Raw genomic sequence first — 26,900 nt, forward strand, 5'->3', positions numbered from 1 at the left:
TTTTTTTTTTTGTTTTTTTTAATCACATTACTTTAGAAATTTTACATAAAAACAGACTCAGAAAACATGTCAACTTTGTATTCACACATGAACACTTCACTTATATTAGCTTTAAATATACGTCGATGAACGCCCACATGTACACGAGATGCATCGCAACAGTCATGAGCTTCAGCTCACGCATGTCGCCTTGATTGTTTAAGTGCATGGAAACCATTAAGGGCTCAACATTCATTACTGTTTGCTTCCTAAATGGAGGACAGCAGAGGTGGGATTTGAAGGACGTTTGAACACCATCATAAATCCAACATATCTTCTCAAAGCGGCCCACAGGGAGGGTTCAGCCAATTAAACGATGTACAACAGGAAACCAGAGAGCACCTTAAGAGTCCTTGTAGTAGTTGTTGAAGTTGATGCGAAGCAGGAAATCCTCTAAATGGGGCTGATAGCCTCGGTTCACCAGTTTAGTCACCACTGGAGCGGGGGAGAGAAAAGAGAAATAAGTTTTAGTCCATCAATCTCGTAGCTTAAGCCAGAAGCTTACATACACTAATCTGCATGAATATTATATTTAGAGATACCTTTTTTCCCCCTGAAATATTACAAGTTTCATGAGGTAAAATAAAATAGAATTTACTACTTGTATAACTGATAAATATAAACATTGTTTACTAATTATTTCTAAGTATGAGAATTGGATACACAAGTTCATATGTAAGACACATGGGGTCAGAATTCTACACAGAGACTCAATTCAACTGAATTGAATTGATGTTCATTTCTTAAACCTATGAACTGAGGTTTAAGAATCCTCAATTTAATTCAACAAACATTCTTAGAGGCTGCACAGAATAACTTTACACTCTGCTTTCCTCTGAACAGTGACTCTGGTGTACAAGCAATTTCCAGACTGGATTAATACCGATCATTCCCTCCAGTTTCATTTCATCCGAGTGCAGCAATTTGGGTCAGATGACTGGAACTTTAGCACAACCTTTTGATAAACTACTAACATCAAATTTGCTTAAGGAAACCAACCATATTAAGCTACAATAAAATCTCAGGTATACACTAAACTGATTAGAAAGCTGTTTAAAATCTATCAGGAAGATCAGAAACTGTTACTATGATTTGTAAAAGTCCACTAGTCATTTTTCTCTGAACGTAAAAAACTTTTTTTTCAATCTTTCCTGTCTTGCCTCGACTGTAACTACAGAGGCCAAATTACATTCAGCCAGAGGTGAAACAATGTTCTCTGGTCTTACCTTTGAAAAGGAAGTGGGAGTAATACTTAAAAGTGTTGTACGACTGCTGCATAGCAATGAAGCTCGGGTGCACTGCCTCCCCCTGCTGGCTGTCCCAGGGTTGCGCGATGAGCTGAGCCCGAAATTTGAGGATCAGGCTGAAAATGCTGTGGATGATGTTCATGACCGGAGCTGCTTTCTCCGTCAGCAGACCCCTGGAGAGGGCGAAGGGAGAGAAAGGTCACAGAAAGAATAAAGTTAACTTTTTAATGACCTTCGAAGGCGAGACACAACCACGAAACACCTCGGTGTGATAGTAACAACCTCTCCTGAATTATTCATATGCAGATTAAATCATTCATCGGGTTCGCAAGTTAGCCTCGTCATTCAACAGGAATGTGAATGAGTGCGTTATGAGGAGAATAAAATGAGCTAAAACAAGATAACCAAAAGTAGGACTTAACTTACTGTGCCTAAATAAAATAAAAATTAAATAATTAAACATCCCAGGATAAACTAAACTACTGCCTCTGCACGTCTAGAACAAACTTCAAATATCAAATATAACCTCATTTCTGCAGAGACAACAATTACAACCAGCAGTGCTGTGATGTTGTGGATTATACATTTGCAGTTCCACGTGTCACCTAAAGATGGCTCTGTTGAGGTAGTCAGCGTGTGTGCGGTGGATGCCGTCCAGGTCACCGGCGGTGGCCAGCTTCGCCGTGAACTCAGTCCAGGACACCTGCAGGATCTGGTTGGCGATGTAACCCTGAATGACTTTGACAAAATGCTGCATCTCGTGCCTGTAGAGCTGCAGCTGACGGAACTGCACCGAGCGGCCCGCGCCTTTCACCAGTGCTGCAAGACACAACAGGGTTTCTGCAGGCTTCACCGACTCAAATTTAACAACTTTTAAGGACCTTTTTAAGACCATTGTGAATTAAACTTAACACCAGTATCACAACTGTGACATTTCCAGGGTCTGTTTGTGGTTCTTGGCAGCAGCTTTATGCTTCTCACACTGCATATGGCTCTCTACAACCTAGCTAGCTAGCGAGGCTACATTAGCAGCTCAGCCTCAAGTCAAACAAGGCAATAAAGATGTGCGACTCAAACTTTTGCCTGACAGAAAAGTCATGCGAGAAAAAATAGCAACATAGAATATACAAAATTAGTCCTGCCACAACCAAATTTAAGATGTGATTAATGTATTTAAGATATTTTAAGGTTTTAATTTATTAGTTACATGGATTTAAGACATTTTAAGGAGGCGCAGACACCCTGCATGAGCGTGGGAACAACTGACAAGGGTGAAGGAACTTGATAGTCATAGTTAGGAGCATAGACATAATATATTTATATTATGTCTATGGTTAGGAGGATCATATGTTGGAAACCTCTTGGACCAATAAACGCAAATTCAGTGCCTTGGAAAGTTATTAATGCTCTTTGACTTTACTCATTGGCTATGCTTTAAGTTACATCTTGGTGCACACAAATCTGCTTTTAGTTGCTGTATTACAACCTGGCTAACTGGCTAAGTGTTTTCAATGTAGAGTGACCTATATGCTGTTTTTGTTGCTGAGAAAAGACTAAATATTTTTTAGTTTTCTTCAATCGAGTCCAGATTAATAAGCAAACTGGATGGCTTCAGTTTTATAAGGGAAGCATGCAAAAACCAATTCAAGTTTTGGATGGACAATCACAAATCACATCATTTGTTTAATTAAAATAGTTCATGATTAGTTTATAGTTTTGAACGTAGGAAAAAACCCCAGCATCTTTGGTGATCTTAGGTTTTAAGAATTATATTTTTTGGCTTGCAAGCACTTTCCAGCATATTTATATGCTAGAAATCCAGTTGAGAATCTGTAGTAAGTCTTGAAATTGATGTTCACAGATGTTCTCTATCCAGTCTGATGGATGAATGCATCCTTTTCCTTGGTATTTTGTGTCGCTCTGTCATAAAATCCTAGTAACATCACAAGAGTTTGTGGTTGGAATGGGACAAAATGTGAAAAGCTTCAAAAGCTGGAAAAATTAATTAGCATTAAATTGACTAGTACTATAGTTTTTACAATACAGGTACGACATATGGTCACGTTTTTTTTAGCTCTGGGAAAATATTTTCAATATCATCCGTTTCCATCTTAAGACTTTGTTTCTCTCCTTTTAGTTTATCCATTTCTGAGATTTGTGCACAAAGTGTTGCAGATCAATATAATCAAACCCTATGAAGAAAACAGAAAAACAACATTCCTTGTTTATCTTTTATTCAAAGCAGAGGCTTGGACCTCTGCTTTGAATAAATAAATCATACAAAAAACTTCAACATTTCTTTCTATAAACATTGGAGATCCTGGTATAAAGCAGGATCTTATCCCTCCTTTCTGCGTGATGAAGTTTGAACTAGAGCTGCATCAGCAGCTGCCTTTCCCTCACCTGTCCTCTTGAGGTGAAACCAGACATCCCTGAGGCTCCACACCATGTGTTTGAGCTGCAGCAGGAACGAAAACAAGCGGTTGTACTTGTTCATGCAGCTGTCGGTGATGATGATGTTCAACGGCCAGTCCACCTGGAGGAGATAGATCTATGTCAGACAGAAAAGCTAAGAGAGGTTGAGAGAGGGGAAGGAAATAACAAGGAGGTGAATTGAGAGTTGAGGAAAAAAAAAAAAAACAGGTAAAGGCAGAGTGATGGATGACGGGAGAGAAAGGTGTGAATATGAAGCCGCTGATAAAGTAGGTGAGAGGATTGTGAAGGGGGTGAGAGAAACACGGCAACATAAAGAGGCAGAACATGTGAAGAAAGAGGTAAAGATAAGCAGGAGGAGGAACAAGATGGAGTCAGCAGCTTCAGGAAACATGAGAGAGGAGAGCTGGGGCCCATATGTGCACCATTAGTTTCTGAGCATGACATGAATCTAATTCCTCTATGATGCTCACCTATTTCGGTGAGAGATAAAGCTTGTTTTCTACACTCTGAGCCGTTTGTCAAAACATGACAGGCTGTCACATTCACGCCGGGACGAACACGCCCATGTCAGGGTCGCCGCCGCGGTACCCGCTCCATCAAGGCAGCTCACCTTGTAGCGCAGCTCCAAGCAGTTGAGGGAGTCCGGGGCGTGGGGGTGGAAGGTTTCGGGCAGGAAGCGCAGGGCGAAGGTGAAATTAGGAGCTAAGGGAGTGTCTCCGTGGAGGCTGTACTGCAGGGCCTTACTGAGGATGGAATTCAGGACCAGCGGGGTCAGCAGCTCGCCCGGAGTCTGGCCGCTGGCCATCTGGAAGGACACAAAGCAAACATTTGGCAACTTAAATATTCCTAATCTTTAGATAAACATACTTTTAGAACAAGTTCTTGTTTTACAAACACACAACTGATTAAAGGCTCCACTTCCTGTGTGGTTGAAGGTGTGCCAATCAGCAGAATTAGAGCTTTGGCTGGATAAACAACACCTTCTGTCTGATGGGCCTCAGGAGACAGATGTACATGAATGTTCCTGTAGAACAGCCCTGAGGTGTGAGCGACGGCTGCGCTTGTTATCTCACGACAGGAAGCTTAAAAGCCAGCAGTGGAATCAGACAGACCCTTTTCATGGAGAAATTCTTCACTTTTCCAGATGGAAACAGTGTTTCTCAGGGGTTGTTTTAAAATCCAAAGTTCACTACGAGTTTCTGCTAGAGATTTCAACAGAGGCCAGGCTTTAAATGTGGAGAAACAAGAGACCGGGAACAAAGGGAAAACAAAAACAGTGGGTGGCAAGAAGGAAAGACAGCAAGAAAAAAAAAGAGAAAACAAAAAAAGAAAAAGCAAAGAAGGAATCCATCCATTTTATTTGGTTATTGTTATTTTTTTTGGAAAAAAGTGAAATTGAATTGCAGGAACCCTGGTTAGACAGACAGCACTGACAGCACAAACTACAGAACATGTTATGACAGTGACAGATTTAACAAAAAAGTAAAAAGCATATTTTCTTTATAAAAGCTACAGGCTGCTGCTCTAAATGCTGTTTTCTTCTACATAGTAATCTGTGAAACTAGCCTAACAGCTTTTAATTATAGTTAGTGGGAGAAAATTAAAACCATTACCTAAAGTGCTCCCAGGGTGAGAATGTTGGACAAAAACGGTCCTTAAACCTGTGAGTCCACATTTTTAAACATGGCAAACCTACGCTCCCAAATCACCTCCAGAGAGGCTAACAGTAGTGACAGCTCCTTCAAGTCTGACCGTAGGAAAGGTGGAGAAAAAAAAATAAAATCTTGCGACACAGAAATAATTACAGGCAAAAGAGCGTCACCTTTTCAAAGATCAGATCGCTGAGAGACTGGGCGAACTCGCCATCCTCCATCAGCAGGAAGTGGCGAAGCGCCTCAAAGTGTCTTTCCACCCCCAGCTCCACAAAGAAGTAGTCCACTATAGCCTTATTCACCAAGGAGACACTGGGAACAGAGTTGACATATCATGGAGAGAAGCATTTGCATTTCAGAATACGAATACAGAAAATTCGACCAAGCATGAAGTAGGCTGATACCACAGTGAACTACATTAGTGTTTATATGTAGTTTATAGAAATATGTCCTCCTTCTCATCACTTTTAGAAATCTGCATTCATGCAGCTATGTTATTCTGGAACGACAAGCATCTTTGCCATTCCTGCAGGGTCAATTATGCTCTTAACTACAACGTAACTGGCTTAAATTAAATAAGACTGGATTCAGTTAAAACTGATGTCAACATGACACCAGTCCTTTCATGCATAATGATATACCTTTAATCTGAACCATTAATTTGCTTCGAAATAAGCCATTACTTCTCGCCTAACACAAAGAGAGCCTCTCCTCGACGCGCTCTTCCAGAAGGGAAACTTACTGCGTGATGAGCGGGGCGGTGACAGAGTGCTTTATCAGCACCGGCAGGGAAACCATCTCGCTGAGCTGTACAGCTGTGGTGTCTGTGGCTCTGCGGAGCGTCGGGTCCACGGGAAGGCCCCAGGGCCCCCGCGTTACCTGCTTCAGCAGCTGGGACTCAGGGGACGAAGCTGTGAAGGGGAGAAGACAGGCGCGCTGGTGAAGAAACGTCTTTCTCACAGCTGCAGGTTACATAACTGAAACAAGATGTCTGGATTTTTTTCATTTGTATTTTTTAATCGAGGCTGTAGTTAGGCGAGTTTCAGACTGATTGCAGCAGTAATCACCCAGAAGCAAGTTGCTTCACCTGCTCAGCCGATTCCATCCCTGCATTTATGGAAACCGGGCCCTAATAATTATGTCTGCTGGCTTCGATCGGCGATGTGGAAGAGGAACTCGCTGGAGAAGATGCTGACTGATTTTGGCGCGAATGCTTGCAGCGTGAATAAACAACAAACAGAGTGAAAAGGAGAGGATATGACTTAAACAAGCCACGGCCCTCCCCCAAAGCTAAACATGAGCCTCGTTTTCAGAAATGACCGTCATTTCAGCAAGTCAAATATATGCTTAACACAAAGACGATATGCGACAATTGATCCTAGAAATTTAAAATCAATTTCACCCCGTTGAAAACACAACACCTTGTTGGCACAGTTTCACATCATAAACAGAAAGTGAGCAAAAAATCCTTTCAGCTGCACATCATCCAAACCCAGAGGGAATAGCTGTCCAAGCACGCAATGCCTCAACCAAAAGAAATATGAACTTTATTTTCAGCCGTGTTCTGCACTAACCTAGTAAGTTGTAGCAGTCCTCGTAGTGTTCCACCTGGTACTGAGCGGATAGGGCCATGAGGTATTCCTGCTGGGACTTCTCTCCAGGGGATAACCACAAACCAGACGTCCAACACACCATCCTGTCATCGGTGGGGCTGCCTGAAGGAGAAACTGAGAAGAAATTTAGAGACCATTCTCCAAAGAACAAGTAAACATTTTGCTGCAAAAAACCAAAAAAACAAAAAGTGTATTAATTTGGCCTTCACAGGAAAAGGCAGCAACAGTTTGAAATCTATGATTATATTTAGCTTTGTATGAAAGTGATCAACTAAAAAGCCCCATTTTATGACATCCAAACAATTTGGATTTAAGAAAAGAAACTCATAGCTGCTCACCTGAAATGTATTACTTTAAAATGGACCTTTACAGCAGATCAGACTTTAAAGTATTTCTTTCTTTTTCTCCATCTAGTTAGAAGTCTCATTTAACACACATGCGATCTTTAAAAATAGATGGGTAGTTACTGCAATCAAAAATAAATGTTTTCAGTGAAAAGCTGCACAATGGTTATTTAATGATTCATCGATGCTTTCTCTATTTTTATCTGTTGACTTTATCTGAGAATGCTGAGACATGAACAGCATGTGCTGGATTTAAAAGTGATAAATGAAAAACAAAGGTATGATAGCTCTAATTTTATACTTAATTATTCTGTTATTGATTCATAGAAATAAAAACTTAACTGCAATAATCCAATACCTACATAGATACCTCCATGTTTTAGTACCTTTATCTTCCTTGTCCTTTGTCTTTTGCAGGTTTTGATCTTCTTTTCCTTTCACTACACATCCAACCCCTAGAGCAGAGTCTGATGAGTGACCGTATGAGCTGCCTGGAAGTGCAGCGGGCGGCGGCTCTGACCCCTGGACCACGCAGCCGATGCCCAGTGTTGAATCAGAGGAGTGACCGTAGGCGCTGCCTGGTAGTGGCGATGGAAGCGGGTCGGATTTTGAGACGACGCATCCGATACCCAAAGAAGAGTCTGACGAATGTCCGTGGGCGCTGCCAGGTAACGCTGCTCGTTTGGGCTCCTCTCCCTGGACCACACACCCGATACCTAAAGCTGAGTCCGAGGAGTGACCGTAAGAGCTGCCAGGCAGAGGGGCTGATGGGAGTTCTTCTCCAGAGACCACACAACCTGGCTGGAGGACACAATCCGAGGCGTGCCCGTGTTTACTCCAACGAGGTCTTCCTTCTGCTACATCAGACACAAACTCCCCCACTCTTATATTGGCGTCAGAGGAATGTCCGTGAACACTGGGTGCAGGCCGCGGTGCCACAACATCTGACACATTTTCCCCGACCTTTATATGAGCGTCAGAGCTGTGGCCGTGAACGCTACGCGCAGGCCGCGGCGCCACAACATCTGAAACATTTTCCCCGACCTTTATATGAGCGTCAGAGCTGTGGCCATGAACGCTCGGCGACGGTAACGGCGCCTCTATTTCGGAAACATATTCGCCAACCTTGATGTGGGCATGCGAGACATGACCGTGGATGTTACGGACAGGAAGAGGAAGGACACACTCAGGAACATATTCCCCGATTTTGATGTGCGCGTCAGAGGAGTGGCCGTGAGCACCGGAGGATGGTGTGGGAGCGTCGACGTCAGACACGTGTTCTCCCACCTTGATGTGCGAGTCTGAAGCATGGCCATGAATGTTGGGGGAGGGGATGTGAGCAGTTACCTCAGAGACATTCTGTCCAACCTTTATATGAGCATCAGATGAATGGCCATGAGAGCCTCTGTCTGGAACCTTTATGTTAGCAATGGAGAGAGAGCGCTGAGGGCCTGGGAGAGAAACACCTCCACCAGATGTGTCTCCACTCTCTAAGTCTTGGTCTTTAGTGTCTGCCTCAACTGCCTCAGTCTTAGTTTGATCTTTTTTCTGCTCATCACTTGCCTCTTGTTCAGGTACAGCCTCATTCTGACCCTGGTCTGTACCCGAGCTGGAAGCTTCCGAGTGCTGCGTCAACTCAGGCTGGACTGCAGGTCCCCACCGAGGCCTGGACTGAGAAGAAGACTGGCCGGCGATACCCTCGAGTGGGCTAAAGGGGGCACTAAAGTCATAGTCAACGAGTTGCAGAGCAGGATGGGCATCAGGTAGGTCAGAGCCAATCTCCTCCAAGGCGTTATCCACTTGCTGACTGTCAGGCTTCAGCGATTTAGTGAGAAGGTCACTGATGTCGGAGTCCTCCGAGATGGGAGGAGGGTCTGCTGCCGACGGATTAAGTGGCGGGGATGCAGCTTCTGATCTTCGAATGTCTGCTAACTGCTCCTCCTGAGTGGGAAATTCCTGTAAGCAAGGATGCTAAGTGAGTTTCTAACAAAGCAGAGGCTACGGAAAAAGGATTGCCGTGATGAGGGAGCTATTACGTGAGTTTGTTGTGGCGTTAATGAAGGACCAGATGGCAATGCAGCCACAGGAAGGCTCTCCTGGCCAAAGGGGTATTTATCCAGCAATACCTGAAAGGTGGGCACAAAAGTTTTGAATTAAAAAAATGTAATAAAACGGTGAAAACCTTGAGAAACTGTTACATATTTTTTTATCTGCCTCCTTAGAAATCTATGTTTTTCATTCTTCTGTGCATTTGTTTGTCACCAACCTGAATTTTCTGCCCGTCGAGCATGAGGAACTGTTCCCTGGCTTCGTGGAGTCTCATTCGCTGCACTCTCCACATGGCCCGTCTCTCTCTGCGAGCCGCTTCCTCCGACAGACGGCTGTACTGAGCAATCAGCTCCTTTCTATAACATGCGATCGAGGGACATCCTTTCAGATACAAGGTTTATCCAGAGCAGCAACAGCTGCGTCAAGAAACTGTGTTTAGCATGAGGGTTAAATATTTAGAAAAAGAAGAAAAAGAGAGTTGAGCAATGTGAAAGACTAGCAGAGATGGTGCCAACATGCATGAAAGTTGTCCCTAGTGGTGGTTTTTGATATGGGCATCTGCCCGGGGTGGCACTAGCAGTAAGTCTAGCAGTAAGAAGCAGTTTACAGAATAAAAGCATATACATTTATTATATTTTAAATGATTTTTTTTGTGAAGGTCAACTCGAGTTTGCAATATTTTATAGGACAGAAGGTAGAAATGGCTCTTTGACCTGGAGTCAGCAACATTTACAATCCACAGAAATAGAAATCTTTGCCTTTATAACACCCAAATGCTTTTCTTTATTGTCCATATCGCAAACATATTCGGTGTTTAAAATCTTGAATTTTACCAATCCTTCCTGAAGGGTAGAGGAGTAGAAAGATGCAAACTGGCTGCTTAAAAGGCTGCAGATGGCAGGTGCTTCCTTCCTTCAGCTTTGGCACACTCTGATCTCCAACATGTCGTCGAGCTGAATGACAGCTCTGATAGCATTTGCTCACGCTGTGGCATTAGACAGTTATCCCAACTGTGCGGGAATGCTGCATAAGTCTAGCCGCTCGCATATGCAATACTCGTGAAGGTGACGTTTCAGCATGGTAAACATACAGTGTTTATGTTCGTGCCCAACATGGACGGATCGGTTAGCTGGAATAGGCAGAGCGGAAGCTGTCAAACCTGGCTCTCTGCTCCAGCTGCTCCTCCAGGGCTTGCAGTCTCTTTTCTCTGTCTCTCAGCTCTCTGGCAAAGCCAAAGTCGTCGTCCTCCTGCTTCTTCTTGGCTGCACTTCGCCACTGGCCGCAGAAACACAAACAAACGCATGCATGCATCGTTTCTTTAAGCTGGAAATGTTTATTTGTACGTTTTTGAGGCCATGTTTTAATCTCCTACGCTTCCCTTTAGAGGGTTATCTAAGATTTTTCTGACATTGTATGGAGAAAATCCACAGCCAGAGTCTCACCTCAGCTGTCAGCATGCTGTCAGTTTGGAAAGTATTTGCGACAAGAGATGAGCCAAGTTTACTGATCCCTACACTGGCCCCAAAAGAACAACAATGTGAAAAATAGAATAAATCACTGTAGTTTCAGTGAACACTGCAAAGTACTCTGTGTATTTTTAACAAAGAAAACATCTCTATTGCAAACAAAGCCCGGCAGTCTTAAAACCTATTGGAAGTCCTTACAAAGGTTTGAATAGTTAAATATTCCCCTTAGTAAGTACGATTCAAATTAACTTTTGCTTTTAAAATGAAAAGAATGTGTATTATGTTGTGGTACAAACTGAACAGAATCATTTAAGGTGCTATACTTCAAAGAACTAAGACAGTCATCTTACATGCGACACCATCACATTCTCCTTAATCTAACACCTTTTAGAAACTAGCTTCATTATTTCTATAAAGGACCGTACTTGAGGGTGCTGAAAGTTAGGTTCCGAGTATGAACCGTGAAGAAAATTACCTCAGATAAAGGTCTGCACATCTTGTGAAACTTTTCTCAGGAGTTACGAACCAAGGCAGGGATCTTTTTTAGGCTTAAACGGGACCACTGTGCGTGGGTGAATGGGGTCGTGTCCCTCCATTTTAGCAGAGCCGCGCGTAGCCAAGAGAGACGTGAAACATAATGCATGGTATTGTACAGAGGGTCAGAGGAGTGTCAATCTGTCAGATGGTACCAAAGAGGGCAACCAGCGGGTTAGATTCTATGTGGTGTTTGAGAAATAAAGATAGGGTCTGAAAAAAGGGGGAAAAAAAGTCTCTCCAGCATGTTTTAAGATGAGCAAATGTTGAGCTAATGTGGACGAGGGAAGCCGGCGCCATATTTATCACAGCAGGGACTTGAGTCTGGATAACTGATGGACTCGAAAGGAGGTATAATTAGCCTATTTGTGTATTTAATTTGTTTTATTTTCATCCTGACCAACAGAGCAACTGTATTGAAGAAAGTCTGTAAAGAATATTAGCTCTCCAACCTCAGACCAATGCAAATTTAACACGTTTTTTTAGAGCCTCGCAAAAGTATTGATGTCGTGATGAGGTGAATGGAAAAGCATAGCCAGTTTTCAAATATTTGGGTTCTGAGTCAACCATCTTTTACTGCAACTACAGCAGAGAGTCACTGGGAGCAATCTGCAACCAGCTTTGCATATCCAGATATTGAATGTTTGCCCTATATTCCCAGTAAAACAGGAAAGACCAGAAGAAGAATGTCTATGAGCACTAATTCGCATGATCTTTGATTCATGGTCTCCTTATTCACCTGCTTAAGAAGATGGTCAAGTCTCGGCTTTGCTCCACTCATTAGGAATGTTCTGCAATTTGTTCATTAATCTTCTATTTAAAAATTCCTGAAAGCCTTCAAGCAAAAGCTGAAATTATTATTATTCAGAATAAATTTCCCGCAAGTAACGTTACCCGACTTCTGAAGGCACCTAGGTGAACAAAAATTTAGGATGTAGAGTGATAAAATGTGAAGAAAGTTCAAGGTGTGAAAACATTTCAAGCCACTGCAAAGACAGATGGTTGGAAACAGACTGCTGTGTTTGGGTAGTTTCAAACAGAGATATAGTTTTGTTTTTGAGATCATTTTCTGGCCTAACTAACAACATATCATGCTCAGAGAAGTGCAAGCAACACCCTGTTTGACCTATTACTAGTTTGCAGATCGTCACAAAAAAAAAAAAAACTATACAGATTTCATATTTCTTAGAATTTCTCTTGAACATTCGTTCAGATATAGAAACACAGTTCAAACTACTTTTTTAAAAGAAAAAAAAAACAAAACATGCATTTCCACTTGAACTACCTCCTGCTCCTGTTCCAGGTGCTGCTTCAGCTCCTCAAAGCGTTCCCTTTTCTTGGCCTCCTCAGCTAGACGCTGCGACACCTGGCGCCCTGCAGGAGGTGGGGGAGATAACAGTGGGCTGTTTACCCCTCCCGGTCGAAAAGCAACTCAACATCCGCAACCCTCTAACTATGCGCCGCAGCACAAAACAACACCGCCATCTGCCTCGCACTCGAATAAGCCGAGACGTGCATAAAGCAAGTGAGCACTGCATTCCCCAAGCCAATCATCCTCCTTTGCCAACAATCCTTTACATCTTGTGGAGGAAAAGAAAAAATGGATGTGAGGACTTTGGTGAACTCTGTGACTGATAGTTAAATTTCACACTCTTACGGTAATGGAAGATGCGTCGTCACACAGCGGCGAAGTGTGATTAGTATAATTTCACCTGGAGTGTATTTAATGTCACAGGTTGAAGGTATATTCAGCCGCTTCATGAACGGTAGAAGAAGCAGTGCTTCTCAGAGTTTAAGTGTGACGCTAACCTCGGATGCTCTCCAGGGTTTTAGCCGCCGACTCCCTGACCTGATTGATCAGCTCCTGGCGCGATCGCTCTGCTCGCAGGGCCTAACAATAGACAGGCAAGAAATCATCATTAACAAAGACTCATCCCCCTGCCCCGGAGCTCACCTCTCCTCCCCTCTCCCCCATCTCTGCCTGTCACAGCTGCCAGCTGCAGGCCATACAAACTAGCTCATTGCCTTTAAAAGCAAAACACGAGCATCAGATTGTGCAAAGAGAAACACTGAAGCTCTAAAAATAAAGCTCAAACGCATCCTTACCTGCTCCTCCCTGCTGACGGCGCTGTGTTTCGCGATCCTCTCCATGCGGCTGCGATACACCGCGCATTCCCGCTCAATCTCCTCCACCTCCTGCAGGGAGAAGGTGACGGCGATGCGAGGCACCGGCAGCTCCGACCAGCAGATGTAGTGCTGGTGGAGGAACAGACTTGGTGAGAAGTTATTGCTACCACAAAAAAAAAAAAAAAAAAGGAAGAGACACGCTGCTTCTAGTGTTAAATTAATGACTCATCATGTTGACATCATGTTTTATAACCTCAAAGTTCATTTCATAAACAAAATATGCTGCACCAGCTGTCGGAAAGTACAACTCCTTTTTCGCCGCTAGATCCAAAAGTAAACTAGCGGAGAATCTGGGATGACATACGGGAGGGATTTGGACACAAACAACTAGAGAATAACCTGCAGTTGCTTGGAAGTACAAAGTATTCCCACCAATTGATTCTTTCCACATTTTGTTGTTTGGTTTTATGCAACAGGCCAACACAAAGTTAAAATGTGAATTTGCATTTTGCTGCTTTACTCTGCGATGCCTTTCTTTAGCAGGGACAGGTTTATGGCTTACCAATGTGGAAAAGTTGAATGGGTGTGAATACTTTCATATGGTGTTGTTGGATTCCTTTGAATTAAAGAAATAATTTGACTCAATCAGATTTACAAGCAGACGTCCCATCTTTCTACTTTAAACGTGACTTGCATGAGGTCACATTGATGCATTTCATATTAATTTGCTGTCATTTATGTCTAAATAAGCAAAATGTCTACGAAATTCTGAACTTTATTGAAGGTTAACCTTTCAGAATGTATAGATTTGACAAAAAAAATTCATGACATGAATATTTTTTTTAATTCTTCAAACTTTTTTTTAATCAACAACAGAATCATCAAGCGAATCATGCAGTATGATGTCATACGACACTTCTGTCTGAGTATCACTTCAAAAAACTAAAAACGTTTAATCATTTCTGATTTTTTCTCTCAGCAAATATAATACCAACATCAACTCTTCATATATATGGAAGCACTTTCTGCTTTGATTGAAACTTCCTGATCCATGTTAAAATATTAACTATGTGTTTCACTTTTTAAAGGGCCATTTTATAAGTATAAAATAAAACATAAACTCGTAATTGCGACAGATGGACAACTGCCTTAAGTAAGCAGAGCCAGTCTGTGCATTTATTAGCAAACACAAACAACTGAATCCTTGTTGGAAGCAAGAAAATAAACACAATCAGTAATAATAACAGTTCATTTAAATGCTTAATGAATTCATTGCAAACAAGAAAAGGAAATTCCTGTTTGCAGGAACAATTTATAAATACTAATTAAGCCAAGATTATTTTTACACAGAATTCAAGTGCATTAAGTTGTTCCTCCTCCACATTTGCACAGATGGCTATGAATGTGCAAAACAAACCTGTGGACAGCAGATTCGGAGAAGGTTTATGGTCTTCCCACAGACATAGACGTCGTTGGCAAATTGTCTCAGGAAGACTGGCACACAGTCCTCCACATCCATCGAGATCAGAGTGTAGCCTTGAACCCAGAAGTGTTTGTCTGCAGAAAATCAAACATACCAATTGATGTCTGCATGTGCTAAACAAGAAAAAACAACAACCAAAAAGCTTTCCCTTGTTCAATGAAATACCTACAACTACCAGTGGTGGAGTTATGCCTGGCCTTAAACTTTCTCCTTTTTACTATGACTTACAGGGCGTGACATAAGTGGCCGCTTCGATTAGCACCTGTAATAGTTAGCCCTTAATAGTTGGCGATCCAAAGCAAAAAGCATAAGAGAACATGAATGCACGAGCTTCCCGAGCGCTTTTCACGAAGCCTGCAGCTTGCCAAGAAAGCTTTGCTGCTGCTGCTGCTGCTGATCGCTTCCTGGGCCGGCAGAGTTTCGAAGAGAACAATGACATCTGCGTGTCCTTCAAACGGCGGGAGCGAGAACTGTGGAGGTTCGCGGCTGGAATTGATGAGGTGTAGCCGATGAGCAAATGAAACGGTTAGCCAGACAAAGCCAGCATGATGCTGTGACCTTGAATGGGATGTTGCGTTACATGCAATGTTTGGACAGGCAGTAATCACTCATACTTCACTGTATTTATTAGCTGGTGTCAACATTAAAAAGAAACAGCTTGTATATTTGTGGCTTGGAGTTTGAAGTTTATGAATATTAATGCTTGGTTTTCATCGACAGGTAAACATGCAGACATCTCTTCTGTCTATAAATGATCAGGTAAATATTTAGGCCTGAATGGAAGAGAATTATTTTAAATAAACATCTGTGGAAGATAGATGTTTTTTGGGGTTTTTTTGCAAGAGCATAATCTTGCATTGAACAAAGTGCAGTAGTTTCTTGGTTTGGAGAAGTCTTTTTTTTTTTTTTTAAACCTCCCTTACCATTCTTCTGACTGGAGGTTTAGGTAAGTGTAAGACGTATGTAGGGCTGAAACGATTGACCGGGTTAATCGTTTATAATCGATTATGGATATAATTGTTAACTAATTTAGTAATCGATTAATCATTAATTGAAGCATAGAGATTCAAAAATGTCATTTGGTGAGAAAAATAAGATATTCAGAGCAATAATTAAGCCAAAACACCTGTACAGACATAGACATATTTTAGCCAAGTGGTGCATTTTTACCTTTAACTGGTTCAGATTTATGAAAGGAACGCAATAGTTCTGTGTCTCAGGTAATAAAATGTTTATTTTCTTAATTTAATAAGTTATTGAATTATTTGCATTTTTAATGCATTTCTAAGATTGTATAAAATAAGATTAGGTGGTTGAATAAAAAAATCTGTAGAATGTGAAAATTTGTCTCATCCAATTAATTAATTAATTGTCAGAATAATTAATAGATAACGATCACTAAAATAATCATAAGTTGCTGCCCTAGAAAGAAGCTATATTTCATGACCATAAAGGAGAGTCTGAATGAAGAAAACTCACTTTTGAGCAAGTGAAGCTCCAACCTACCTAACCGTCTCCTGCTCCTTCCTACCATCATTCACAACCAAGACGTCAAGATCCTTTAGTGTCTCTGCTTGCGGCAAAAACAGAACTTCAAAGCACGGTAAGGAATCCGCTATATACACCTTTTAATGCAGTAGCAGACAGGGTCCCTTCATATTTTCCATGTCAGAACACTAAACTATTTCAGACTCTACTTTCCAGTCTTCTCAGTTCACTTCAGAATTTTTTTTTAAAAAGTCCAATTCTCCCGTTTGAACGAATGTCAGATTTCTATACGGTATTTAAATAAGGAATCTGCAAAAATCATTGACAGAATGACAGACGGAGTGATGGGTTACTGGACAAGCAGATGGGTGAGTACTGAACAGATGGACGGATGGACAGGCGGATATTAAATAGATGGATGGATATTGGACAAACAAATGAACAGACACAAGAATATTGGACAGATGGATTGTTGGATTCAACATCTAGTTAACTAGACAGATAATAAAGTCTGAAAATATTAATAGTTTCCCATTCTTTGTTTTCGGTTTCCAGACTTAAATCAGACTCAGAAAGGACTTCAACTAATTTCCAAATTTCTCCAGACTCCATAGAAATACCAGAGTTTTTTTTTTATTCTAAAGTAGCATTCTGACTGAAGGGACGGAAAGAGTCAAAAAAAAATTGTAACGAGTAATGAGGATCAAGACATATCGGTCTCACTTTACATTCTCTTGTCTTTCCTATTTTGAAAAATAGCTATCAAAAATGGGCCTCTGTGCAACATAGTCATACATTACTACATGGACTCCTAATTAGACACTGCCAGTCACTACAATCAACTTTTTAAAAAAAAGTTTTATTATATTCATTATTAGAAGTGACTCTAGTGGAAGAGTCTGTCCTTGTGCGAAAAACAGTTACCTGAACTTTGAATTTTTACTCTGCTGAATAAAATGTACTCAAAGCAAAGATTGTCCTTTTCTTAATTGTTCAGTGTCGGATTTTGCAAAAGCAATAAGTTTTTATTTTGATGCATTTTACACAAACTAAAGCATAAATTAGAACAACAAGAACCCCCTTTCCTGATATTTAAATACTAAACACTTGAAAATTTGCCTTTTCAAGAAGAACAAATTACCACCATTTTCCTTAATTACAGAAAATCTCAGCTCCATTTCAGAATTCAGTCTCAGTGACTGAAATGTAAAAGACCAATAAAGACAGAGGACCTGGCATTGAAAAAAACAGCTTGCGTTGAGTGAGAGAATGGAGACCCACAAAGCTAAGAGTGGAAGTTTCTGCAGAGCACAGATGGGTTTATTCTTCCTTCCTCTCCTCCTGTCTTAACTCTGATGCTTTTCTCCTCATGGAACCCATTAATTAGACCAAATGAAAATACTTCAAGTCCAGCTTTCAAGAGTAAATCTGAGACAAATCCACTTACGAAGCGTCTCGTTTTTTTTTTTTTTCTTCTCTCCAATCAGCATGGTGTGCTAAATAAAAAGAATAAAGCAATAATATTTATTAGTGTTTGTTCCTGCCGTTTTCTGAGCGGAGATGATTCCGGTCCCCACAGCAGCTGGGACTGATTCTGTTTCCTGCTTATTATTTTCCAATAACTTCATGGCATCCTTTATAGACACAAGGACAAATCCAACTAGGCAATAAAGGATCAAATTGAATCTCTGTTTTTCTGCTACTATAGACAGCCTGCTTTTCCGCTATATGTGTGTGTCTGTGAGACATCTCACCCCTGAAACTGAGGTAGTCCTCGTTGACCTGGATCATGAATTCTCCACAAACGTCTCGAAACACGCCGCTGTACACCCAGTCGTACACGAACCTGAATGAAGCAGAGCCGAGACTCCGTTAGTTCAAACGACTCCTGCGCGTCTTTGGATGTGAGCGCGTCTCACTCACGAACCGTGTGTAAGGTTCACAGCAGCTCTTCAACAGGGACAGCAGGATGGGATAGTTCTCGTTGCTGCAGTTACTCTGGGCTTCGTTGTAGAGGTAGGACAGCAGCTTAACACCCTGAGGAGAGCAACATGAAGTGAGCTGACATCTCATCTGGAAGGTTAAACACTCCCTGATGGATGACAAATTGCAGTGTGTACATAAAAGAGCCCTCACCACAGGGAAGGCAGCCTGGCCTGAGCCCGACAGTCCGTCCACACAGCACAGCTCCGACAGGTACCTTTGGACAAAAAGAGAGAGAGAGGGAAGGGAGTTTGTGATGTGATGACGTCTGTGGTGAGCTGCTTTCTGTCAGAACTGTCTGCCAGCGTGAGGTTGAGGTTAAAAGGAGTAATAAAAAAAAACCCCAAAGAAACCAGCAGAAGAAAACAGAACATCAAAAAGGAGGAGTGGTCTGACCTGAGCTGGCGGCCCACTTTGCGGAAAAGGAAGCCGATGGTCAACAGGCTGAGAGTGGGGGGAGTGCTGAGAACGCATGCTCTGTAGTAATGCAGATACTTCCTCAGACCACCGGTGAACGCCTTGGGCGAGAAAAATTATTAGTCACATGCAGCGACTTCCAAAAGTAATTATACCCATGGATATCACTCTTCACATCACAAGAAATGCTGAAATATTGTATTGGGATTTTAAGTAATAAGTAGAGTATGTTTGCAAAGTGGAGAGAAATAATCCTCTTTTTTTTTTTTTTAGGCCTGTTAATTGATTGGTAAAAATTAACTAATTAGTCACAATTAATCACTTTTCAAGGAAACCTATATTCAAGACTTAATTGAAGACTGAATCCATCTTCATTATAAAACAGGGACTTTTATTGTTTTGTTCTTACAGACCATTTCTGCTTTGTTTTGAAGCCAGATATAGAAGATAAAGCAAAATTGATCATTCAATATTGTCTTTTTATCCATTGACTGAGCAAGTGGAAGTGAGGTACGGCAACACAGAGGGATGCTTTTCAAATTAGCCACTGTGTTAATTTATTTTATCGAGTTTTAGTAAAAAAATAAATAAATAAATAATTAACATGATTTTTACAAATAAAGAAATTTGGCAAGAATTGGTATTTAGCGTTTTAAGACAAAACTCTGTGGAACCCCCTTTTGCTTTTACAGCAACTAACAAGTTTTCTTCCAGGATTGCCTCCTTTCATTTTCCGAAGATAAACTTTCTAGAGAAAACCATCCACATAGCATGATGCTGCCAGCACCATGTTTCATGGTGGTGATGGTGAGTTCAGCTTGATGTGAATATCAGATTTCCGGTCCACATAGTGTTTTGCATGTCAGACAACTGGTTAAATGTAATTCTAATTTGACCAGAGGACATTTTGTTTGCCGAATCCCCAACATGGCAAGCTGCAAGCAGAACTTATTTTGCCTCCGTTAACGATGGCTTTCTTCTTGAAATGTGAAACTATTTACCACTACGCACACTCTTACTTGCTAACGCAAAGCAGATGAAACGATAAACCAACCTCGACTAATGATAAATGATAACACTTGAACTTTGGTGTATTTTTGTGCTTTTAATAAATTCTGTTGCTCCCCTGCTTTTCTCCTTTGCGTTTTTAGAGAGTTTTCTATTGTCATTAATAGACTGTGTCTATTTGTGCTTGGTTGTCCTAAATTGTCCCTTAAGGGACGATTAAAACTTTCCAAATTGATGAACACAACAGGGTGCAACACTGACATTAGTGCAAAATACGAGAGGAGGGAAACATGTGGCCCCAGAGGCATTAATTAATGGAGATTATACAAACATACCTGGAAGACTAGGCCCTTCTTGTCACCACTCTGGAGACAAAAGCGACTCAGCCTCAGGTAGTGGGTGCCATACTGGGCCAACTCTCCCAGAAGACGAGACACGCTCTCTGGAGAAGCTCCCGACACGCACACACCAGGCCTGACGTCAAACTGAACGCTCTGGTGTAGAAAGCACATATTTAGAAAAGGCCTTTAAAAGAGGAGGATAGTCTAATAAAAAAAATCAGCCATACTTGTAGCACACAGAAAATTAAACTCAGGAGTGTAGGAGGAGTCACCTCCTGCATGACTTCTGAAGGAACAATTGGTGGAGTTCTTTTATTAGATTATATAAGGAGAAGTTTTATGAGAACAAGAAATCGCGTCTCTAAGCAGCAGTCTTCTGGGGAAAACAAAATCAACACGGACAGTATTTTGCAATCACAAAGGCTACTGCTGTTATAAAAAACAAGTGGTCACCAAAGCAAAAAATAAATAAGAAAGCTTCAAGACCACACATTAACTCCAGATATTAAAGTAAGGTCTAATATTACTGTTGGCCACACTGTGCCATGCTTTTGTTAGTTTTCTGAACAACGTACTTGAGTCGCATTTCATTTCTTGAAATTTTGTCTTAAAAAGCCAAACTTTAATGTAGACTTCTCAAACATTTAACTTTAAGAGTTAGCATCCCAGGTCTACAAAATCTTTGAACTTGAACAGGGATGCACAACAGGAAAATATTTAATTATATCGAGTATGATGAAGCCATTTTACTGCTACTTTTCTTTGCTAATGTTAAAATCACGTATTAAAAAAATGTACTGTCTACTAGCGAATCCCAACCCAAAAGATGGACATTAATCCGTTTTTAATAGGTTGCAGGCTTTCGTTATGTTAAAAACACACAAAATATGAAATAAATAAAAACTAAACAAATTAATAAAATAAACTCAATGTGCTCACATATAATAGACTGCAGCAGTGCCCTATGATTTTAGTTGTGTTGACCCATTTAAAGTGAAATTTGATTCTTTACTGCCAACAGCTGCTAGTTTGAATATTTTGTCAGTAAATCTAATTGACAGTGCAGAATGAATCATTTATGGTGCAGTAGAATGATACAGATTATGTAGAATATTGATACAAATATGATCATCAAAATGTGTGAGTTTAGCAGAAGAAAGATAACCCGTTACTGTTTCCAAATAAAGTAAAGTCATGTTATACATCTCTGCGTAAATACAGTAATTCTGTAAAAATGTTATTTTTATGATCATTTTTCTTGACGTCTCTTACTGCTTTAAAGGTTCACAAAGTACTTGACCTTATCAATGAAAAGAGCAATATCTAATAAAATGATTTAAAAACCTTGGGAACTATTGCTAAAAACAACTTTACATTCTGATTCTCTGATTCTTCTGACGCCAAACGTGAAGTGCTTTAAGCCTTTTCACATCACTGTATGTCAGTGTCAAGCATCTCCTGCAGTAACGGGATAAGGACGGGGCCGGGGGAAATCAGGAGAATCGTGATGTAATTTATGTTGTAAGACAAGTCTACAACCCTCCTAAAACAGGAAAAAAAAAACTTAATGGGACACAATAAAGCAACTGCTGCTCTCTCCTGTGGTTTAGGTTTTAACACGAGGAACACTGCAATTTACTTCTTCATCATTTAATCAAGTTAATGGCTTGATACGATTTGGCTCGGTTCTCCGGAAGTCGCTGTAATGGGCTTTTTTTTTTCTTTTTTTTTTTAAAGGAACTGAGTTTGTTTATATCTCATAGACTAATTGCACATTGATTCTTTTTTTGTGTGTGTGAGCTGTGCACTGGCAGCGCGTGAAAAAGGAAATGATTGCATTTAAGTGCATCTCCGAGAGACGAACAAATGATGATGAATTGCACCTGGTTGAGAGGGAAGGTAGTGGACGCCACTCCTATCAGAACGTTCAGGAGGTCGGACACTAATTGCGTCTGGGAGTCCAGGGGCAGGATGAGGATGGGAGAGGAGTCGCTGGAGCTCACGACCCTCATCTCTCCCTCCCACAGCCGATAGAGCTGGTCAAACGTCTCTCTGCCTCCCTCTGTCAGATAGAAGGACTCCCTGTTTCCTGGTGGACTAGTGGGACAAACATTACAAATTATTTTTTAAAAATTAGGTGTTTTGTTCCTAACTAACTTTTTTTTTTTTTTTTTGCAAAAACAAAACAGTTTACAATGGATTAAAACCCATATTTTCTTTTCTCAGAAAATAAGAATATAACTTTAGACAAGTAGTCCTGTCACAATAAACTTTGCCGGACGATAAATTGGCCCAGAAATTATTGCGATAAATGATAATATTGTCTTTTTGAAGTCGTTGTAAACAAACTTGCCTTTCAAAATATATTAATTATCGGGGTACACCAATTTATCAGTCGGCCAATTTATCCACAGTTATTGTGGACAGTCAGTAAGACAGAGACAGCCCATTGATAGTGGATTTGTTTTTCTTCCTCCAAGCTGGGAAACCTGCATCAGATGATATTAGGCTTTAGGTGCAGATGCATTTTTGTTGTTGTTGCAACTGTTTAACAACGAATGCGACATGCAGGTGATGTGGTCCACCACGGTCATTAGGTTTGAATCCAAATTGCTCCCAGACTGCAGCTGTCACTTTTGGCTTTTAAACCACTCTTCTCTGGCCCACTGATCCTCATGAGACGTTCATGCTACGCTCTGTGGTAGGAAACCACGAACCTGCCAAGCAACTGATGCGAGAGTTCACTTCTCCTTGAGTTCAATGCACAGGGAACGACAAACGACAGGCCAAAGCCACCACCACCCAGGGTTGTCATAGCGACGACAGTGACAAAAGTTGAACATTTTTCCACTTTCTTGTGTTGCGCCGCTAGTCGACGTTTGCATGTCCAGGTATACAAACTCAATATTTCACATGCACGAATTGTGCTGGTCGCTTGGCTGCAGGAGGCCATGCGGTTGTCGCCTCAATTGTGATTATCGGTAGAGCAACCTGGGCTGTACTTGTATAATTAGTAAACGGATCATTTACCAGCCAACAGACTCCCAGCAGCGGCGTCTTCTGGGCTCAAACGTGCGGACAGCCTCCCAGATGTCAACATCTGGAACGGGGCTCGCCTCTGACTGAGAGTCTGGGGTCAGGTTGGAGGCTGACTGGAAGCCCTCGTCTTCAGACTGATCCAAGTAGTGAGGAACCTGCGCAGGACACACAACAGACAGTGAGTATAAAAACTGTCAAAAATGAAGATCCTCCAACACCATTTTCACTTCCGGTACAGATATCTGAGGTTTAGTATCAGTAGGTAACAATGCAATACAGAAAAACATTACTGAAGTGACTACACAGATTTTTTTGTTGTTGTTTTTAAACATAGACATAAATGTACTGAATTACTAATTAATTTGACAACTCTTCACCAGTACCACACATTTAAAACCACCAATAGTTTCACAAGCTTCGTCAAAAGATAAAACCAACACTGTTTTAATTTGTTCAGTTAGTGTAATCAGGAGTGTAACAGCAAATGTAAAAAAATTTAAAAATCGATGTGGCTCAGAGCACAAGTCATAAAATTAGACTGAATAGATCTGCCCTTATGGACCGGGCTCATTGTCACAGAAAACTAAATTTTTTTTCTATATAATATAATTCAGATATTAAAATCGGGTCAGTGCATCCCTAGTTTATAGTGTGCAAATTTGAACCTGGTGACATTATAAAACATGTGTAAAGCTAGTGTGTTACATGGAAACTGCTCAAAAGTTGAGTTTAACTGTGAGTCACCCACCCTGATAGCCAGTCCAGTAACATCGATATTACTGGGAATAGGCGGGAGGTCCAGTCTGATGTCCATATCTGATGTTCGAGTGTGCTGCAGCGCCCCAAACAACGACAGCCGCGTCTCCTTCTCAAATCTCTCTTCTGCTTCCACTTTCGTGCTCAAAGCCAGCAACCCTGTCCTTGGCAGGGAGTCCATCAGCCTCTGAGTTCCACACAGAGTCTCCAGCGTCCCCCACTCCTCCGCACACACCAGACCCCACGCCCTGGCCTCCAGCCTCTGCAGCTCCTCGCTCTGGTAGCTCCAGGGTTGCGGCTTCCGCAGCACGGCCCTCTCTCGTCTCATGTAGTCCCTGCTGAACGAGGTGGGAGGCGGCGGCGCGGAGCCGGCGAGGCACACTAGGAGCTCCAGGACGGAGTCTACTTCTTTCAGACCGGAGGACGCTCCTTCACGCAGCCTCCCCAGCTGATCCTCCAGCGCCTCCGCTTCTTCCCGGCAGCCGGCCACTCGCAAGTCAAAGCACATCATCAGGACTTTGTTCCTGGGTGGAGTTCTGGCTGCGGCACTGGGTCTCGAGCCAGACCCTTTGGTGCCATCTTGAAAAAGCTTAGACAGCAAGGCGCCGTAGGCCCGCTTTTTAAGGGCTCGGTGGAAGCCCTCTCTGGAAACTCCTCCGAGGGCTCGACGCTTCCAAGAGACCCCAGAGAGGCTGCGGTCACACAGAGCGCTCAGGAGCTCTGTGATGCTGCTGCTGGAGTTGGCCTTTGTGGGATTGTTTGAGCTCGAATACATGATGGCACTGCTGTCTCAGACGCTTGGAGGGGGGGGGAACAAAACATATTTGTTATTTTGTGGAAAAAAATCTCTGAAGTGCAAAGAGCAACAGATTGCTACCTATATTTGTCAAAGCATGCTCGTAAAAACTTCAACAAGTCGTTTGCACTTTAGACTAACAGTATGCTCACTTTCAGAAGCATAATTGAATTGTAACGTGTACAAAATGCAACAGGCCCAAATATTTCTAACATAAAGTTGCTGTATATACAAGTTCCACAGCAGGTAACGTCAGCCACTGGAAGTTGACAGACTTGTCACATGTCACAATAATTTGGCTTGTAATGATGTATCTGAGCCATTGTTTGTATAAGAGTGACATGAAGTCTCTTTCACAGCCATCAACATGTATCTGTCCGAATATGTGACTACTCTTCTCAGAATTGGTAGGGCTTCTTTGAGGTGACATTAGGTCTTCAGTACTCCAAACACTTTGTACAATGTACCAATATCATTGGCAAGCGAAACATACCCACAGCATAATGCTGCCACCCTATGCTCAACACTGCTCTTAGATTGTAAAGTCTCATCTTAACTCTTCTTTGTGTGGCCAAGCAGCTCTGACCATAACACTTTCCTCTCTGGTCCATGCGAGTACTTGTATATTTTCGGTATAATTTTTAGTCAAGCCGAGCTTGTTTTGTATAGCACATTTCAGCGACAAAGCAGTTCAAAGTGCTTTAAATCATTAAAAAAAAAACATCAATTATTTAACAAGCAGGTGACACTTCTGCAACATCCACTTCTTTTTTGGCTAGAGAATATTAGGAACTAAGCTTAAAAAATGCATCTGTAGCAGAAAACAAAACGATTTATGCCGGACGTTTCCTGATGTATAGTCATTCTACCAAGTGAATTATGACATAATATTCATATTCACAATTAGTAGACGTAAACATCTAAGAAACACTGTTTAATGCAGTGTTGTTGTTTTTTTGTTTACCCTAGTGCTATAGGCACACTGCCCTCGGTGTTTCAGATGTTTATTCCTGGCTCACCACACCTGAATTCAATTGCTGACTGATTAACAGGCTTTTGCAGAGCTGGAATCATATCGACCAGGTGAGTTAAAGCATAGCAACATCTCAAACATGCTGCTCTGATGGTCAAAATGGAAAAAAAAAACAATTGTATAATGTGTTACTACCACGTTCAAACACACGACAACCCAAAAATAGTCTTACATGTTCAACTTGCTCACAAAGAATACTGTAAATACATGGAAAGCTTCTTGGTAACGCAGGCTGCAGCTAGCCGCTGCTAGCTAAATGTTAGCAATGTCAACCGTCGCTCCCTGCAACAAACAGCATATTCTTTTTTTTTTTAAACCTCAGTTTCCTACCAAGATAAAATGACGCGTCTGGTTGTTGTTAGTCCTCCTCATATGGTCCGTTTACATCATTTTCCTGGGGATTTCAACCTCCCATCCAACCAAAGGAACTGTTTCCCCATCTTTGCTAATGTTTATTAGCAATAGGCTGGTGCGTTATTTTCCTTTCCCAGTGTCCTCTATGCGGTAAATATGCAAAATCCAAAAAGGCAATTAATCCAGCTCAAAGTGTCTATATTAGCCGTTCTCACCGGTTTTTACTCAGCAAAAATCAGTTCATATTTGGCAAAGTTGCACCAAGTAGCGAAATTTCAAGCTCTCTATCTTATTCATATTCTGCCATCAAACGCGGGCTACAAGCAATTCTGTAGAACCCACCCACTTCAACGTGATTGGATGATTTTGGCTGAACTCCTCGCTATGCGCGATTGTCAGCCACGATGTTTGGCCAGACCTGTCTGTCAATCACTATGGTGCGTTCAGGTGATGCTCGGTAACAGGCAATTAGCATCTCGATACCGCTGTCACATTTAAGCTAATAGATTTCAGAGTTTCAAATCGGAATGCAAATCTATAGCATATATAGGTAATCACCTTTTGATACATCTTTAGCATTTATTAAAAACAAACAACCAAAAGAAAAGCCAACTTAAAATCCTTGTGCAATGTTTATTGTCACTTATTGCTCTAAGTAGCCACTAGCCCAGATTTCTCCAACGGGAAGGAAAGTC

The 26,900-nt window shown here is 41.5% G+C and overlaps 1 protein-coding gene across 2 annotated transcripts; it reads right to left on the reverse strand.

Annotated features, from left to right (window-relative positions):
• Nucleotides 1–64: 64 nt before the first annotated feature.
• Nucleotides 65–26,521, reverse strand: tubgcp6 (tubulin gamma complex associated protein 6). Of its 2 annotated transcripts, none has more exons than XM_023342670.1 (25): nt 26,182–26,521; nt 24,015–24,819; nt 23,258–23,421; nt 22,111–22,324; nt 20,222–20,380; nt 18,858–18,979; nt 18,615–18,678; nt 18,406–18,515; nt 18,233–18,324; nt 14,925–15,064; nt 13,487–13,636; nt 13,190–13,271; nt 12,666–12,754; nt 10,540–10,655; nt 9,598–9,736; nt 9,368–9,457; nt 7,718–9,287; nt 6,949–7,089; nt 6,117–6,285; nt 5,545–5,686; nt 4,333–4,527; nt 3,690–3,822; nt 1,892–2,105; nt 1,266–1,459; nt 65–474 (listed from the first exon to the last, which is right to left on the reverse strand). In XM_023342670.1, the coding sequence occupies exons 2-25, from the start codon at nt 24,795–24,797 to the stop codon at nt 383–385; spliced, it is 5,364 nt and encodes a 1,787-aa protein (XP_023198438.1). In that variant the 5' UTR covers nt 24,798–24,819; nt 26,182–26,521; the 3' UTR covers nt 65–382. The 2 variants fall into 2 exon arrangements, with proteins under 2 accessions (XP_023198438.1, XP_023198433.1); XM_023342665.1 differs by having other exon boundaries at nt 6,949–7,101.
• Nucleotides 26,522–26,900: the final 379 nt, after the last annotated feature.

This window comes from Xiphophorus maculatus, chromosome 2 (genome assembly GCF_002775205.1).
Source record: "Xiphophorus maculatus strain JP 163 A chromosome 2, X_maculatus-5.0-male, whole genome shotgun sequence".
Classification (NCBI taxonomy): Eukaryota; Metazoa; Chordata; class Actinopteri; order Cyprinodontiformes; family Poeciliidae; genus Xiphophorus; species Xiphophorus maculatus.